Source organism: Labrus bergylta, chromosome 9 (genome assembly GCF_963930695.1).
Source record: "Labrus bergylta chromosome 9, fLabBer1.1, whole genome shotgun sequence".
NCBI lineage: Eukaryota > Metazoa > Chordata > Actinopteri > Labriformes > Labridae > Labrus > Labrus bergylta.
Window position 1 is genome coordinate 21,464,739 of NC_089203.1, and position 16,275 is coordinate 21,481,013.

At 44.1% G+C, this 16,275-nt stretch overlaps 1 protein-coding gene across 1 annotated transcript in view; it reads left to right on the top strand.

Moving 5' to 3' along the window:
- The window catches only part of slit3 (slit homolog 3 (Drosophila)), a gene marked incomplete in the record, with an annotated part of 235,943 nt that overhangs the window by 188,257 nt on the left and 31,411 nt on the right, over positions 1–16,275 (top strand). The window contains 7 exon segments of the mRNA XM_065958425.1: positions 1,217–1,291; positions 3,495–3,638; positions 5,162–5,305; positions 9,187–9,350; positions 12,904–13,036; positions 15,018–15,086; positions 15,192–15,263. Coding sequence (XP_065814497.1) covers positions 1,217–1,291; positions 3,495–3,638; positions 5,162–5,305; positions 9,187–9,350; positions 12,904–13,036; positions 15,018–15,086; positions 15,192–15,263 — 801 coding nt within the window.

A 16,275-nucleotide genomic window follows, 5' to 3' on the forward strand; every position in this document is an offset into this window, starting at 1 on the left:
ATGGTTAGAGGGCAGATCACAGTTTCTGCCATTTTGACACACTCTCTCTCTCTCTCTCTCTCTCTCTCTCTCACACACACACACACACACACACACAAACACATGCACAACCGAGCCGAGTGTTTTTGAGGGCCACACACAGACTCATAAACACACACACACGCTTTCAGTCGTGCCCTGTGTAACCTGCATCATCAGGGGAAATCAGGGGAGTGTGTGCCCGAGCTGAAGGCTTGTATGGACTTCATTCTGCTCTGCGTCTCTTTTCTGTCTCTCTCTTCATGTCATGTGAGTGGTTTTTTTTTTTTTTTTTTTCTGTGTGTGTGAGGCGCTTCCCACTCGCCGTTAAAATCCTGCACGCTGGCCTTGAGAGCGCCACGATAAGTGTGACGCTTAATGTTGTTTTGCACTCAATAAAAATTCTATATGTGCGGTCTGAGTTGATAACGAGGACTCTAGATCACACGGTAAAGAGATTAGGACTCTTTCATCCATAATCGCTGCGCTGATGTGTGCGAAATGTGCGAATCAACCGAGCGCACAAACGACGTCGGACTCTGCGATTCGTTATCCCGATCCGGCTTCGTCCAGGTCGATCCATCTTTTGACTCCCCGCTGTATCTCATTAGAAAGCGGCGCCTCAAGCTGAACTTTTTACTTCCTTTCCTCGATTTCTCACACACACACACACACACACACACACACACACACACACACACACACACACACACACACACTCACTATCTCTAAACACAGCCTCCTGCGGAACTCTTTTTGTACAAATTAGCTCAATAAAGCAGATTTCTAGCTCACAATCTCTCAAACAGTTTTCTCCCGGCTCAGGGCATCATGGGTATTGATGACCACATACAAAGGATTCATTGCACCTCCTCCACTCTCCTCGCCTTTTCTTTTGTTTTCTTATCATCGCTCCTCCGCTCCCGTTCTTTATTTGTTTGTTTTTCCTGCTCCTCCACTTTCTCCAGGATGTCAACTTCTCTCCCACTCCGTCTGCTCGGCGTGCAGCGTCGTTCTTCAGCAAGCACTAAACGCCCTCTTAACCTTCATGCGGTCGAGCAGACTTTCTCTCTCCCTCTCTCATTTTCTTCTGGAGTGTGTTTTTGTGGGTGTGTGTGTGTGTGTGTGTGTGTGTGTGTTGACTTCTGTGGAGAATAAATGTCTCACCGTCTCCCTCCATCCCTCTCTCTCTCTGCAGGAGGCTAAACGACAACGAGATCGCCCTCCTGGAGGTCACGGGGATGTTTAAGAAGCTGCCCAACTTGAAGAAGATGTACGTACACGTTTTAACTTTTTTTGTTTTTAATGATTCAGTATTTTTCTTTGTTCAGAGTCAAATTATGTTTGCATCTACTCAATGTGTTCTCTGAAAAGAAGGCGGAAGTTAGTAAGCAGATATTATTGGTGCAAAACTGTAAATGAGTAACTAGACCACACGTACAGAGATTTACTGTGAGTGTGTGAAAGGATATTTAAACATTTGTAGATTGGTGCAGGAATCCTTGTTCTCTTTGTGGAGCTATTGATGCGCTCACAAACAGGTCAGCCACTCTCAGCAGACATATTAGACATTGTTTACAGACGGCCGAATTCAACCCACAATGCACTGCTGTTTGGTTCACTTCTTATGTTTGGTCTGGTTCTCGTTCTCTCCTACGGTGAAATGAACTCTGGTGCCCTTGGAAGCAAACAAACACCCCTGTTTTTAAGCGGACCAGACTTGGTTCTTTGGTCCGCACCCGAGCTTGTTTGAGCGTTCAAAACCAAACAAGAACATTGGAGTCTGTTTCAGACGGATTGTATCAATCGATCATTGTATCTGACAGCACAGAGACGGGCTGTACGACCTCCCAAACAAAATAAGTTACAAAAAACTGAGACTGAAACATACAAGGACGCCGCACAAATTTAAATAAATCCCCCTCCTCCTCCCTGAGTGCAAATTACACTGAGATGTGCAGCAGATAGAGGGAGAATCAGGGAGATAAAGAACAAGGACTGGCTGCTTTCAAGCAGAAGATTTGTTTATGAACTAATGCTGTGAAGCTGTACGCACTTCCTGCTAGAGAACGACGGCCCGCTGCCGAAATGCCGTCTTCCAAGTCAATCCAAGTTGTAAAGTAAATCAGCTCCACTTTGAAACGACTATTTTTAGGTGGAAGAGTGCCTGATTGATGCTTTAAGTGTTACTAAAAACATGTTAGCACTGTGAATGAAGAGCAGAACGATTAGCATCGCTAAAGAAAGCTAACTTAAATAACAGCAGGTGGACAGAGAGAGAGAGAGGATGCAGAACAATCGAGCAGCCTCAAGACAGAAAGGTGAAGAGGAGGTAAAAGAAGGAAACATAAAGGATAAGAAGAACATACAAGAAACACATCGAGGATAGCAAAGGTGAAAGGATTGACACATGAGGAAGAGAAGGAGGAAGAGGAGTGTGTGAGAACAGACGAGAGGATGGGATAGAAGCAGTTTGGATGGGAGGAAGTGAATATTAAATGGAAATAGAAGATGGGCCTTGGGTTCAGATTTACAGTCACTCCTTATCTACTCTGGGTTTGTGTGTGTGTATGTGTGTGTGTGTGTGTGCATTTGTGCGTGTCAGAATGAGATAGAGAAAGACAGAGCTGAGAGCAGCAGTTGATTTATTGGAGAGGAAATTGCTAACCATCTCGCAGTGTCACTGACGGTATAGATTGGCTGCGTTCGCACTCATTTCCATTTTCCTTCCCTCAATTTCTTCATTCCCTTCTTTCCTTTTCCTCTGCTCTTGTCTCCTTCAATTTTCTCCCACTCATGCTCCTGCTCGGCTACTTTTTATTGTACAAGTAATTTCCCTGCAATCATTATTTCTTTGATTTTTTTTTTTTTTTTTTTTTTACATCTGAATCTTCTGCACATTTCTCTCCTATTCTCTCGTCTTCTCTCTAGGCTCACCTTTTTCCTCTTGCCCGACTTTCTCCTCTCCTCTCCTCCTCTCTCCTCCCCTCTCCTCTCCTCTCCTCTCCACTCCTCTCCTCTCCTCTCCTCTCCTCTCCTCTCCTCTCCTCTCCACTCCTCTCCTCTCCTCTCTTCTCCTCCTCCCTAAAGCTGATAAGAAGAAGCAAAAAACTAGTCGTGAATGAAAGCTACAGTCGTTGTGATAGCTATCATCTCGAGTTATTGTCTCTGTGGCCAAACGTTCTCTTTTCATTTTCATTTTTCTGATTGTGCTCGGGAAAGAAAGGGAGATGGCAATCACTTTCAGCTGTCTGTGACCACTTGTCTCATTTACTGTGTGTGTGTGTGTGTGTGTGCGTAAGTCTCAGTGAAGCTCTTATAATAATATCTATAATTTCTACATGACAAGGACATTTAGACGAAAAGAAGCCGATAACGTTTATTGTCACATGATGGATTCCTTTAATTCCGTCAGAAGTATTGCATGTGTGTCTAATGTTGTAGGGGTTGTGTTTCTGTCTGTCTCTTTCCTGAAGCAACCTGAGCAACAACAAACTGAGGGACATCCGTGACGGGGCGTTTGACGGAGCGGGGGGAGTCCTGGAGCTGCTGCTGACGGGGAACAAGCTAATGGGACTGCAGGGACGAATGTTCAGAGGCCTGACTGGTCTTAAAACTCTGTAAGTCTACTGGTGTGTGTGTGTGTGTGTGTGTGTGTGTGTGTGTGTGTGTGTGTGTGTGTGTGTGTGTGTGTGTGTGTGTGTGTGTGTGTGTGTGTGTGTGTGTGTGTGTGTGTGTGTGTGTGTGTGTGTGTGTGTGTGTTTACGTCTTTAGTAATCTTGTTATGAAAGTTTATACCCTGCTATTATGCAGGCTACGTAACCCCAGGAGTCAGAATGCTAATGCTAACGAATAATATATGTAAACAAGTGCTTAAAAAGAGAACAACAGAAAGTTCTTGAATCATGAATGAGTCGATAAAGTTCAAAACAAGAGTTATGAACTCACCTCAGTCGCCCACGTTGGAAATGCTGAACATATAAAGCCACATTAAGACCAGTCAGGCCTCTGAACATTCGTCCCTGCAATATATTTATCTGTATAGTAATTTTACTCATAGCTTTTCTTTTTATATCTATTTATATCTGCACCTTATTGTTTCTCTGTGAACACTTGCTGCTGTTTTTATCCTGCACTAACGAGTCAAATGCAACAAAATTTCGTTCTTATCTGCACTGTAAAGTACAAGTTTGAATGACAATAAAGTCTAAACCCCGAAAAACTCAAACGCTGGGAACAGAGAGGATGTAGCACTGCTCTGATCGACTTCAGAGAGGCAAACACAAAGATTTATTTTGTGCCTTTTTTGGAAGGATAGGACAGTGCAGAGTCTGAAATCAGGGAGAGAGAGAGAGAGTGAGGAATGACAGGCGGGAAAGGAGCCACAGATTCAAAATAATGGCCTAAAGTTAGCATCTTAACTTAGGATGAACTTCATTAGCTTTTCTCCGTCTTACTGAAGAGAGAGGACCAGGGTTGTTTATCTTAAAATCGACGCTAATGACAACATATTGTCGCTCCTCTAATTGTGGTGCCCACCCTATAGCCTCCAATTAGACGTTACAGGATAGTCTACCAAAGCAGGAGTTAACGTTGTCTGTGTTTGCTCAGTAATGACTAGCTAATGCTATCACGTATATATATGCAGGCTAATGACTCTCTAATGGCATCATGGCTGTCTCTGTATTATGTTAAGAGGAACCCAGCTCCAGTAATAGCCATGCTAACTGGGTTAGCGCGTCCCAGGGATAGCTAATGCTAACTAACTCGGTTAGCCTGGTCCCACATGACTGCATGTCAAAGGCTAATGTCAAATTACAGTCATGGCTGTCCAATGGGGACAGGCTTGGATTTCCTTCTGCTTCCTGTTTTATCTCTGTTCATGTTATTGAAGGTTGTGCACTTTAATGTCTTTTTTTGTCTATTTTTAATCATCTTTAAAGGATGCTAATTTGATATTTATCCCTCATACACAAACTGTTTAACTTCCATGCTGAGAAGAGAGTTGAAAATCTTTAATAAGCCAATAATAAACGAAAAGGTCTTTGAATGAAATGTAGTTAATAGGCTTGAGAGACTATCTGTATAAATGTAAGAAAACTTTTTGGCTTTCATGGCTAATAAGAAAAAACTTTGTTTCCAGGATGCTGCGGAGCAACCAGATCAGCTGCATTGACAACAGCACGTTTACCGGTCTGAGCTCGGTGCGTCTGTTGTCTCTGTACGACAACCGGATCACCAGCATCGCCCCGGGAGCTTTCTCCACCCTGCACTCCCTGTCAACCATGTGAGTCTCAACGTATGCTTTTTATCCCTCCATCCCATTATTCTCCCAATCTCTTCTTCCTCTCCATCAGCCTTTTTTTTCTTGTTTTTCTCTGTTTCTGTCCCCTCATTTTTCAACACACACACACACACACACACACACACACACACACACACACACACACACATGCACACGCACACACACATGTTGCTCTCTGTTCGCCTCACAGATGCTCTCCATCATTATCGACTAGATTGGTCTGGATCCCAGGACATTTGTTATCAAAGCTAAATATATCAGAGCATCTGCACACCCACACAAACACACACAAACACACACACACACACACATACTCCTGGACACACAGGAGCATCTGCTAGATTGTTGTTTTTTATATTCTAAAGAGGCACAAATCCACTGCCAAGCACAGAAACACCTGCCTTTAACTGGTAACTGGTCTCATATCTGGCAGGCCGAGGGGCGTCCAAAACGGCTGTGCGGGGGTGTCTTAAAACCGCCTACCTTCTCTGGTCCAAACAAATCCAGAGCTTTCAGGACCAGAATCTAAAGTTAGGAGGAGGACATACTGGCTGCTGCATTGTTGTCAGAGAAGCCAGCACTTCAACATAGCATGTTTCCTTAATGTCTGATCAGATAGTAAGCTCACTTTATCATTTCACTCACTACACATCTTACTGATTGGACCTTTTAGTAAAGTTGCCACAAAACATCTTTCTAAACAAGAAGAAAGTGCAAGGTATAAGGAGGCAAAAAAACGAGTAGAAAAGAGAAGAAGAACATCTTTGTTTTTTCTCCCTCTGACCACACGGATCTGAAGGTTGTAAATAATAGATCCCCTCCTCTCAATAAAACATTAAAGGTAGAGGATCTTTTTTTTTTTTACCTTAACACAAGGACATGCGGAACATAATAGTCTCCTCACATCCTCTCTGTTTTATCTTTCTTGTCCTCCATGCTTTCATCACTCCCTCTGTGTATTGTTCTTGCTCTCCTGTCCTCTTATGTTCCTGTCGCCTTCAAGTTTCCTACTCGAGTCATGAAGGAGGAAAGGTGGGAGAGGAGAGAGGTTGAATGGGGACGGAGGATGGATGGATAGATGGAAGGATAGATGGATGGAAGGATAGATGGATGGAAAGATGCATAGATGGATGGATGGATAGATGGATGGATGGATAGCTGGACGGGTGGAAGGATGGATATATACATATATGGATGGATGGATGATTGGATGGATGGATGGATATATACATATATGGATGGATGGATATATACATATATGGATGGATGGATGGATATATACATATATGGATGGATGGATGATTGGATGGATGGATATATACATATATGGATGGATGGATGGATATATACATATATGGATGGATGGATGATTGGATGGATGGATATATACATATATGGATGATTGGATGGATGGATGGATATATACATATATGGATGATTGGATGGATGGATGGATATATACATATATGGATGGATGGATGGATATATACATATATGGATGGATGGATGATTGGATGGATGGATATATACATATATGGATGGATGGATGATTGGATGGATGGATGGATATATACATATATGGATGGATGGATATATACATATATGGATGGATGGATGGATATATACATATATGGATGGATGGATGATTGGATGGATGGATGGATATATACATATATGGATGGATGGATGGATATATACATATATGGATGGATGGATGATTGGATGGATGGATGGATGCATAAAGTATTTGCTCAGTGGGTCTCTTCTGAACCACTGAATCTGAATCACTACAAATCTGTAAAGATGTATCATCATCCTCGGCCGTGCCATTTTCTCTACATATTCTTTACTTTTCTAACGGCCATTTGATTCTGTCTGCAACATCTGCCTCCTGGAGGATGTGGCTTCATTACTTCCTCTGTTCATTTCCTTTCTTCCCTTCGCCTCCCCTTCTCCCTCTCTCACTCCGACTATTTCTAATATCCATCTCCATTTTTAGTGCATTGTTTCCCAGTAAAGTCCGTCCATTTAATTAAAAGATTAACACATTGGAAAGGAAGAAAGGGATTTAGCTTATAGGCCGCGCACTGAGGTCAATTCATTACAAGGAAACGAGGATATAACTCGACACTGTCTATCGTAAGCACACCGCTAATATAGTAGCACAATCAGCAACCTTAAGGCTTATTTGTTCAGGAGACAAAGTGAACATCTCTCGATACGATTTGGAGGCACACCATCACCATTAAAGAGATACAGGTGACCTTTTCATAGACTCATTGTTACACTGGGAACTCTTTTTATATAGGGGTGAGACGAGATCTCGTGCCAAGAGATATCTCGCGAGATTAAAACAGGACAGTATTTCTCATCAAAGTGAAAGCTGTGTCGCCATATCCGTACAAAGACGCACAGCAGCGGTCATCATACTGGAGTCTGATGTTGAACTGGAATTAGTCCCATGACACCTTCATGAAGGTGGGACAGTGAGCTCCAGCGTCCCAGAGTCACCATCTTTGCTACTTAACTACTTTACAACATGGCCGTCACAGCCCAAACAGCATCTCCACCTTCAACAGACCCTGGCTGCATACATGCAAGCTCCAGGTATAGACAACGCCGATTCTACGTACCCTACCACACGGCCCCATATTTTTTTGTGACATTTGAAACCATAACACTAGACCAGGCAGGAGTTTTTTGGTAAAATCTCGTCCCAATAACGTAATAAGAAAATAAATAATAATCACCCTGGATCCTCTGGCCTGGATGTGCCAGCAGCTTTAAGAAGCCCGGAGCAGCTTCAGGCAAACCGCCTGTCTGGAATGTGCTGCTGGTGCCTCCCCTCAATCTGCTCAGTTTAAATATAGTTCAGCATAAATATTACATGAGCAGAGCTGCGAAGGAAACGCACAACACAATGAGAGGTGATCAAAAATGAATAAATTGCACAGATAACCTTTTTCTCTTTTCTTTCTCTTTCATGATTCCCTCACTCTGCCACCTTTCCTTTTGCATCGTCCTGCACACTTTGACTTTACAAAATGAATATAAAGAAGTGATGACCTTTCTCTTCCTGCCTCTCTTTTGTGTTCTTTCACTCACGGCCTCGCTTTGTCTTCGATCTGAATTTATTTATTTGTGTGTCTGACCACAAAAAGCGTGCATACTGTATCTTTCTGAAATGCAAAGAAACATGCAAACCCCCCCCCCCCCACACACACACACACACACACACACACACACACACACTCACTTTGAAATCTAATTGGTCGCCCAAGGTACCCACCCCAAACATTCTAAACTATGACTTGCTATTTGCCCTGTCAGAGGTGGGACTTGTGTAAAAAAAATGACTTTTAAGGCTTTTTTTGCAAAGTCTGCTTGTAGTTTCTTGACATATCAATGAAGCATATTTTATTTTGTTTGCACTTTAAATACCAAAATGTTTGTGTGATTTATGAAATAAGCTTATAAGATATACACGTTTCCATTATCTTGTATTATTTGTGTGTTGGGACGTCACACTTCAGGCCACCCCTACATAAGTCAGGGACCCTTTTGGGCCACCCCGGTCAACAAAGTCTGGACCCGCCCCTGCTTGCCCTGGTTCATAACCATGTCTTAAAATCGTTCCTGCCTGTAAAGCTGTTGTGTGTGCAGGTCGTCTCCATGCTTGGTCACAGAAATTGTGTATTAATGTGTTTCTATTCATAAGATTAAAAAGCATGCTTTAGAATCCGTTTAAGGCAGCTAAACTTTAGAGAAGCTTTGGATAAATGTGTCCGTTTATTTTGTTCTGCTCTTGTTTCAACGATCTCTCTCTCTCTCTCTCTTTCTCTACCTCATCTTTGTCTCCATAGTAACCTCCTGTCTAACCCGTACATGTGCGACTGTCATTTGGCCTGGTTGGGTCAGTGGCTGAAGAAGACCCGGGTGGTCAGTGGGAACCCTCGCTGTCAGAAGCCGGCCTTCCTGAAGGAGATCCCGATCCAGGATGTGGCGACTCCAGACTTCACATGTGACGGTGAGCCGCTGCAGAAACAGACTCTTGATGTTGAATCTATCAGACCCCTCGTCTCTGTAGACGGAGAGCCTGCTCATGGTCGTTTTTCGCATTCTTCATGTTAAAGTCTGTCATGCATGATTTAGACTGACAGATCTTATTTTATTGTGATGGCGTCCATTAAGGTTGGAATCAGTGTTGATGTTAGGAAGGCTCATGCAATTTGTAGAAAGAAATTTCTGAAGCGCCCAACATGTGACGGACAGCGATGATGAGACAGCGCCATAACAACGTTCTGCCACCATCATGGGCCGCTAGATAGTCTAGCGGCTATGTTGTGCGCGTCACGCACGGAGGCTATTATCTTTGTTGCAGCAGCCGTGGGATGGAGTCCGACCTCTGCCCTTCGCTGCATGTGAAAAACAAAAAATAATTATTTTAACAACAAAGGCAAAAGGCAAAACAAAAACTTACTTTACCAATTCCAAAAAGGGAAATCAACGAGGAATCACAGAGAACAACTAATGAACTGACCACAAGAGGGAAGGAACACTGAGACTAAACAGACACAGGTGAGACAATGAGAGCAATCAAACTGGAGGGAAACACACAGAGGCAGGAATGCAATACAAGACAAGAAACACTGAGGACAACTACAAAATAGATCACGAAACACTGAAGACACACAGGGAACTCAAGAATGTAACTAAACACACTAGAACAGAGAGACAAGAATAAGGAATGACAAAAAAACAGGAAACACTGAAGACTAAACTGGTAAACCATCAACACAAGGAACAAACTAACTACACAAGAGTAAATAATGACAGCATGGTCGCTCTCTCCTCCCAACATGTCCTGTCTCTCTTCAGCTGTCTCCTCTAACGAAGCCCAAAAAAAAAAAAAGTTCTGCCATCATTCACATTGCATCCACAACTGCAAAATACTGGTGTCCCAGCGGCCGATTTCATGTTGTGTTGAAGCGTCGCAGAATTGGAGAGGCGTCACAGCGGGCGCTCTAACCTCTCTCCTTTTAAAAAAAAAGTATCTCCTCAGTCCTGATTCTTGTCTTCTTGTTTCAAACGTTAACAATCCTGCTCAGATGCTCATCACTTGAATTTCCATCCTCCCCGCACACACACACACACACACACACACACACACACATAAACGAGTCCTCGGCCGGGGTTTAGTGAGGACAGAATATTCAGTAACCACTGGCAAACAGCTCCTGTGGATGACATCATGGTGTGGTTTCTAATGTGACATGCTGTTACAGCCACAATGCCTGCCGAGAGCGAATTAGGACCTCAGCTTGGCCGCCAAGTTTGACGCCACAGAACTAAGTCTGGTCTGGCTCTCCTGTCTGCTACATCTTTATGTACTTGAACTCCTTCTGATCGACCGTTTTCTCTCTCTCTCTCTCTCTCTCTCTCTCTCTCTCTCTTTCTACTTCCTGAGTTGTTGTGTTTTTTTTTTTTTTAACTTCATTACCATTTTCTAATTTCCTGTAGCTATGCTGCAACCATTTACTGAAAATGACTTTGGAAAGTAGTTAGCTGAGTTGGCTCAAGTAAGGAAACGCAGAGATGGTATCAGAGCTTAATTTTCATTTCTGTGTCTTGTGCACACACACACACACACACACACACACTCTCTCTCTCGCTCGCTCTCTCCCTCCCTCTCTCTTTCTCTCACACCCACATGTGTAGACATTTATTTTATAACTCAATCAGCTGTACAAACAGAGATTTGCATGGATGGATTTCACCCTCACTCTTGTACTTCAGTCCTTATCCCTGATCTTAAATCCAACATGTCGAGTATAGGAGAGACCCAGTGGTGTGGTGCAGAGTAAAGGTCACGCAGGTATTCTTCAGTCGCCAGTACACCCCCTTGTAAATCCCCTCTGATTCACAATATGCAGTAATTTTTTCCCCCACACAGCCGTTTTGGACGCACCTCGGTTTGCCAGATATGAGACAAGTTATCAGGTCGCATGCAGCGATGGAAGCGGGCAAGAGAACTGGTTCGGATAGAAGTGATTGTACCCGACCTAAAAAGCCTCTGCATGTTTCTAATAAGCTCCACGAGCAGAAACGTGCTCAAACTAGGATCAATATTGAAGATGCTTTTGAAAAATGGAGAGAGGTTAGAACGCAGAAAGGTTTACAGACCGATGCAGAGCTGGATAAACACTGAAGCTTCAGTGTCCACCACATGGCAACCTGCGTGAGCATCGACTCTAGAGAGGAGGGGGCAGGGGGGAGACAGCTCTCTCTCATATCTCAGAGTTACATATTGCTCAGAGTTACATATTGCTCCTTTCACATCTGCCTTTCTCTTTCCTCCCACACAAACAGGGAACCAGGGTTGTGACTGTGTTATGATTGGCTTTGTGTCCGGTCCTCATTATCCATCATTATGGCTTTAACTGAGCTTATACATTGCGGACCACAGTTTAACTAATGACATGCTGCGGAGCCAGATTAAAGCGTCCTATGTGTGTTTGTGTTTGTCTGCCAAGAACAACACTGGAGCCTGTGATCCTCCTTATCTCTGAGTGTTTGATTACAATCACTCAGCTACACAGCCTGAACTCTCTCCCCACAAGTTGTTGTTCGAACAAACAAGTTGGTCATCTGAAGGGTTATATTTTTCTCGACCTAGGAACCTCTCTGTCATTTTAGGACATTTAGCATCGATAAAAATGTTACATCAGGTTAGATGTCATTAAAGGAGCAGTATGTAACTCTTGACACCTACTGTTTAAAATGGGTACTGCAGTCCAAATTCTAAACGACGTAGAGAGCTGTCTCCCCCCCGCCCCCTCCTCTCTAGAGTCGATGCTCACGCAGGTCACCATGTGGTGGACACTGAAGCTTCAGTGTTTAGCCAGCTCTGCATCGGTCTGTAAACCTTTCTGCGTTCTAACCTCTCTCCATTTTTCAAAAGCATCTCCAATATTGATCACACGAAAAAGAAGAAGCGAGAGTAAAGAAGAAGAGAAGTAAAGCTACAGACGGATTGCTACAGAGCATCTCTAAGTTGTTGCCGGCCGTCCTATCATCAATATCTGCTCAGTTTATTTTCCTCCAGAACCATCTGAGGGTTTTTAACATCAATGTGACCTGCGATAAGGGCCCGAGCCAGCTGCTCAAACACATCACGCAGCTGATTTTAGCAGCCCCTGGTCATTTGATGTGGGTTGTAAAGTATTATTTAAAAGTGCTGACTGCAGAGAGTCGAGTGGAATTGATCGAGTGATACATTAAGTTCAGACATTATCTCCTCTTTAACTCCCAGCCTGTCACATCCTTTCTTTTCTTTCTCACTTTTACTTCTCTTTTCTCTCAACTCTGACCATTTATTAAATTGTCTGTTCCCCCCTCTCTCCCTCCCTCTCTCCTCTCTCTCTCTCTCCCTCCCTCTCTCTCTCTCTCTCTCTCTCCCCCCCCTCTCGCCCTCCCTCTCTCTCTCCCCCCCCCCCCCCCCTCGCCCTCCCTCTCTCTCTCTCTCTCTCTCTCTCTCCCCCTCTCGCCCTCCCTCTCTCCCTCTCTCTCTCTCTCTCCAGGTGCGGAGGATAACGGTTGTCTCCCTGCGTCTGGTTGTCCTGACGTCTGCACATGCTCAGACGGCGTGGTGCGTTGCAGCAACAGAGGGCTGCACTCTCTGCCCAAGGGCATTCCCAAGGACACGACGGAGCTGTGCGTAACCCATGCACACACACATGTGGACACACACACACACACACACACACACACACACACACACACACACACACACACACACACACACGTGAACACACATGATGCACAAATACAAACCTGTGTAGATGTTCATGTTTTTGTACAATAATACAGACATAACGAAGACAATGATCAGCAGACATTTACAGGCACAGAAACAGAAAATATCATCTTTATCAATAGCATGCAAACCCCACACACACACACACACACACACACACACACACACACACACACACACACACACACACACACACACACACACTAATACACACACAGGCACTGCTGCAGTGCAATATTGATGCAGCAGTTTGCCCTCTGCTGCTTCAGGAACTTCAAAACGTTTAGTAAATACAAACTCACACTTTCTCGTTCTTCCCTTCTGTGTGACCTCGTGGTTTGGTTTGGATAAATCTTGTTATCGCTGTAGATTCACCTCCATCTACCAACTCTACTGTTAAACACAGAGAGGGAGAAAGACCGCCTGAGTACAAACAGACAGATGGGAAAGGAATACCTGAAGGTGTTCTTGGGTTATTTTCCAAAATGTACTTTAAAAATAGCGTTTATAAAAACACTCAACATACTTCCTCAAAGCCAAGGTTCATGTTTGAAAGCTTTCCGAGATCAGCTGAGGTTTTCTAACAACCTGAAAAAGCTAAAGGTGGAGTCAGTAGAAATGTTTGTAAACATTCAAACTGGGCCCCTTATTCTGGGCTCATCGCCCCCCAAAAGCCCCGCCCACTGCAGGACGTAGTGTGTACGATTACTGCTTGTACCAACACTGGAAGCTAATGCACGCTAGCACAAGCTAACCGCCGGTGTTTGTCACCTGCTAACTCCACGTCCACGGGTAAAAGACAACACAAGGTTCACCCTCGTTTTAGAATGAGCTTTATCCGCTTGGAGTTTCTCCTCACTGTGATTATATTTTCTCTTCTTTGCTGCTACGTCCACGTCCGTCATATTCACCAGTTTTATTCCAATCCCTGAATTGTATCCACTCCTAAACTCACCTGCTGCGCTGTCATTGGCTGAAGGAATCACACCAGCTCCGCCCAGAAACGTCTCGAGTCAACCAGAACAAAGCAGAACAGTAAAATCCACTCAGAGGACAGAGTCTCTGCAGACACAGTCACCACCACACATGTACGGAGGACCAGAAGGGACAATAGAGCAGCTTTACTTTAGGAGAAGTCTGTATTTTATTTTGAAGGACAAAGCTGCTGACTCTGTCTTTAATAAGCTACAGGGGGTTAGGGTTCGGGGATCAATACAGGAAGTGTCTTTAGCAGGAGTAGGGGTAAGAATACAAAAAAATAAAATAAAGGAACAAAGGATTCATAAAAGGAAAAAAAGTAGAAACCAGATCCATCAAAGAGAAGCTGCATCGTGCACATAGACACCGACAAACACAGAGAAAACACTGTGGCTGTGAAATGGGCCGGCTCTGCAGGGTCAATAGCAGTGATTAGGTATCGATCAGGCTGAAGACGACACTCCATCATACTGTCCACATGACCTACTTATGACCCGAGAGAGAGAGTGTGTAGGGGGGGGGGGGGGGGGAGAGAGAGACCAATGCATCATAAAATATGTGTTTGTGTGTTTGTGTGTTTGTGTGTGAGGAATTATGTCTGTCACAAAAAGAGGAGCACGGTGGACTCCTGTGGCCCCTGTGAGGTCTGCAGGCAGCCATGATGGTTCAGTGGGTTGAAACTCTCAGGCAGTCATGCTAGATATTTCCTCCTCAAACATACTCGGACCATCCTCTGCCTTTTAACGTCTGCGTCTCGTGGACTCTTTTATGTGCCGAGAGTTTCAAACCCTCACTTTTATGAGCTGTGATGCCACTTCCCATCCCTGTAGGCCTATTCTTTGTGGATATAAATCGATGTGGTACATATTAAATGACGTAAATATGCTCCTTTCTTTGCAGGTACCTGGAGGGTAATATGCTGACATCTGTGCCCAAGGAGCTGGCGGCCCTGAAGCAGCTGTCACTGGTGTATGTATAACCTCTAAGCCAATGAGCAGACAGTTTAGGAAACACATGCACATAATGCAGGTTGTTTAGTCTGTGTGTGTTTACTGCATGCTCGTTTCTACACAGGGACCTCAGCAACAACAGCATCAGCTTACTGGACCCGTACACCTTCAGCAACATGACTCAACTGGCCACACTGTGAGTAACCATGGCGATGTGCACCACTGCTCATGCATACATACCAAGGTCTTCATGTTATACATCGGCTGTGTGTGCATGTTTAAGGTCACAAACAGGAGATAAATCAGAGCGCTTCACTTTGATGAATCGCCCTCTCGTCTCTCCTCCTGCGGTCTTCATATTTTCCTGCTTCTTCTTTTCTCGTTGGTGTCTTCATCTTTCTCCCCTCTTCTCATTTTGTCTCTTTTTCTTTCTGGTTTCTTAAAGATTGCTTCCACACTCTCTACCTAGTCTTGCGCTGGCTGCACACGAGACGATTTTCTAATCTTAACCGATATTAAAAACCTAAGAGACCACAGACATGAGGACAGTTCTGACCGAATTTCAACATTGAAATACCCTCGCATTGGGGCCCGTTGGAGACAATAAGTTAACCAAAAATGCACAACCACACGTGTGTCCGGGTCTCCACAACAACATCAACCCCATAAAGAACCCTCACGTAGCTGTTGAGTCCAGAGGCAAAAGGAAAACAGGAGCTCGGTTACAGACGTCCGTGCGTGGCAGAAACGCGCTCAAACTAACTTTAAGTATAAAAACAAGGCGCTTTAGGGACGTCGTCCTCCCAGTCACTTAGCGACATAGTATGTCTTAAAGGTACACTCCATAATTTCAACTGTTACAAGGTCTCACAGAAACTCACATGATCGAACAGGACTTAACAAGAAAATCAAACATGGAGGACGATGGAGGTCGTCAGCTGGCTCTCCTGTCGTCTTGAGTTTTGTTTTGCAGCAAAATAAATAAAAACCAGAAAAACAACATGGGTCACTTTCTGGCTGAGAAGATGGTTTAGGCACGGCTTCATACGCTCTGCAGCACAAACAGGATGTGTGTTAAAGTAAGCAACATCCGGTTGGTGGCGCTTCCCGCTCTGCCACGCTCTCATTGGCTGTTGCGGGAATTCCCTCGGAGGCAGCCCCACCTGGAATCATAAATCCAAACATGTTTGAGATGTTACAAGATTTAA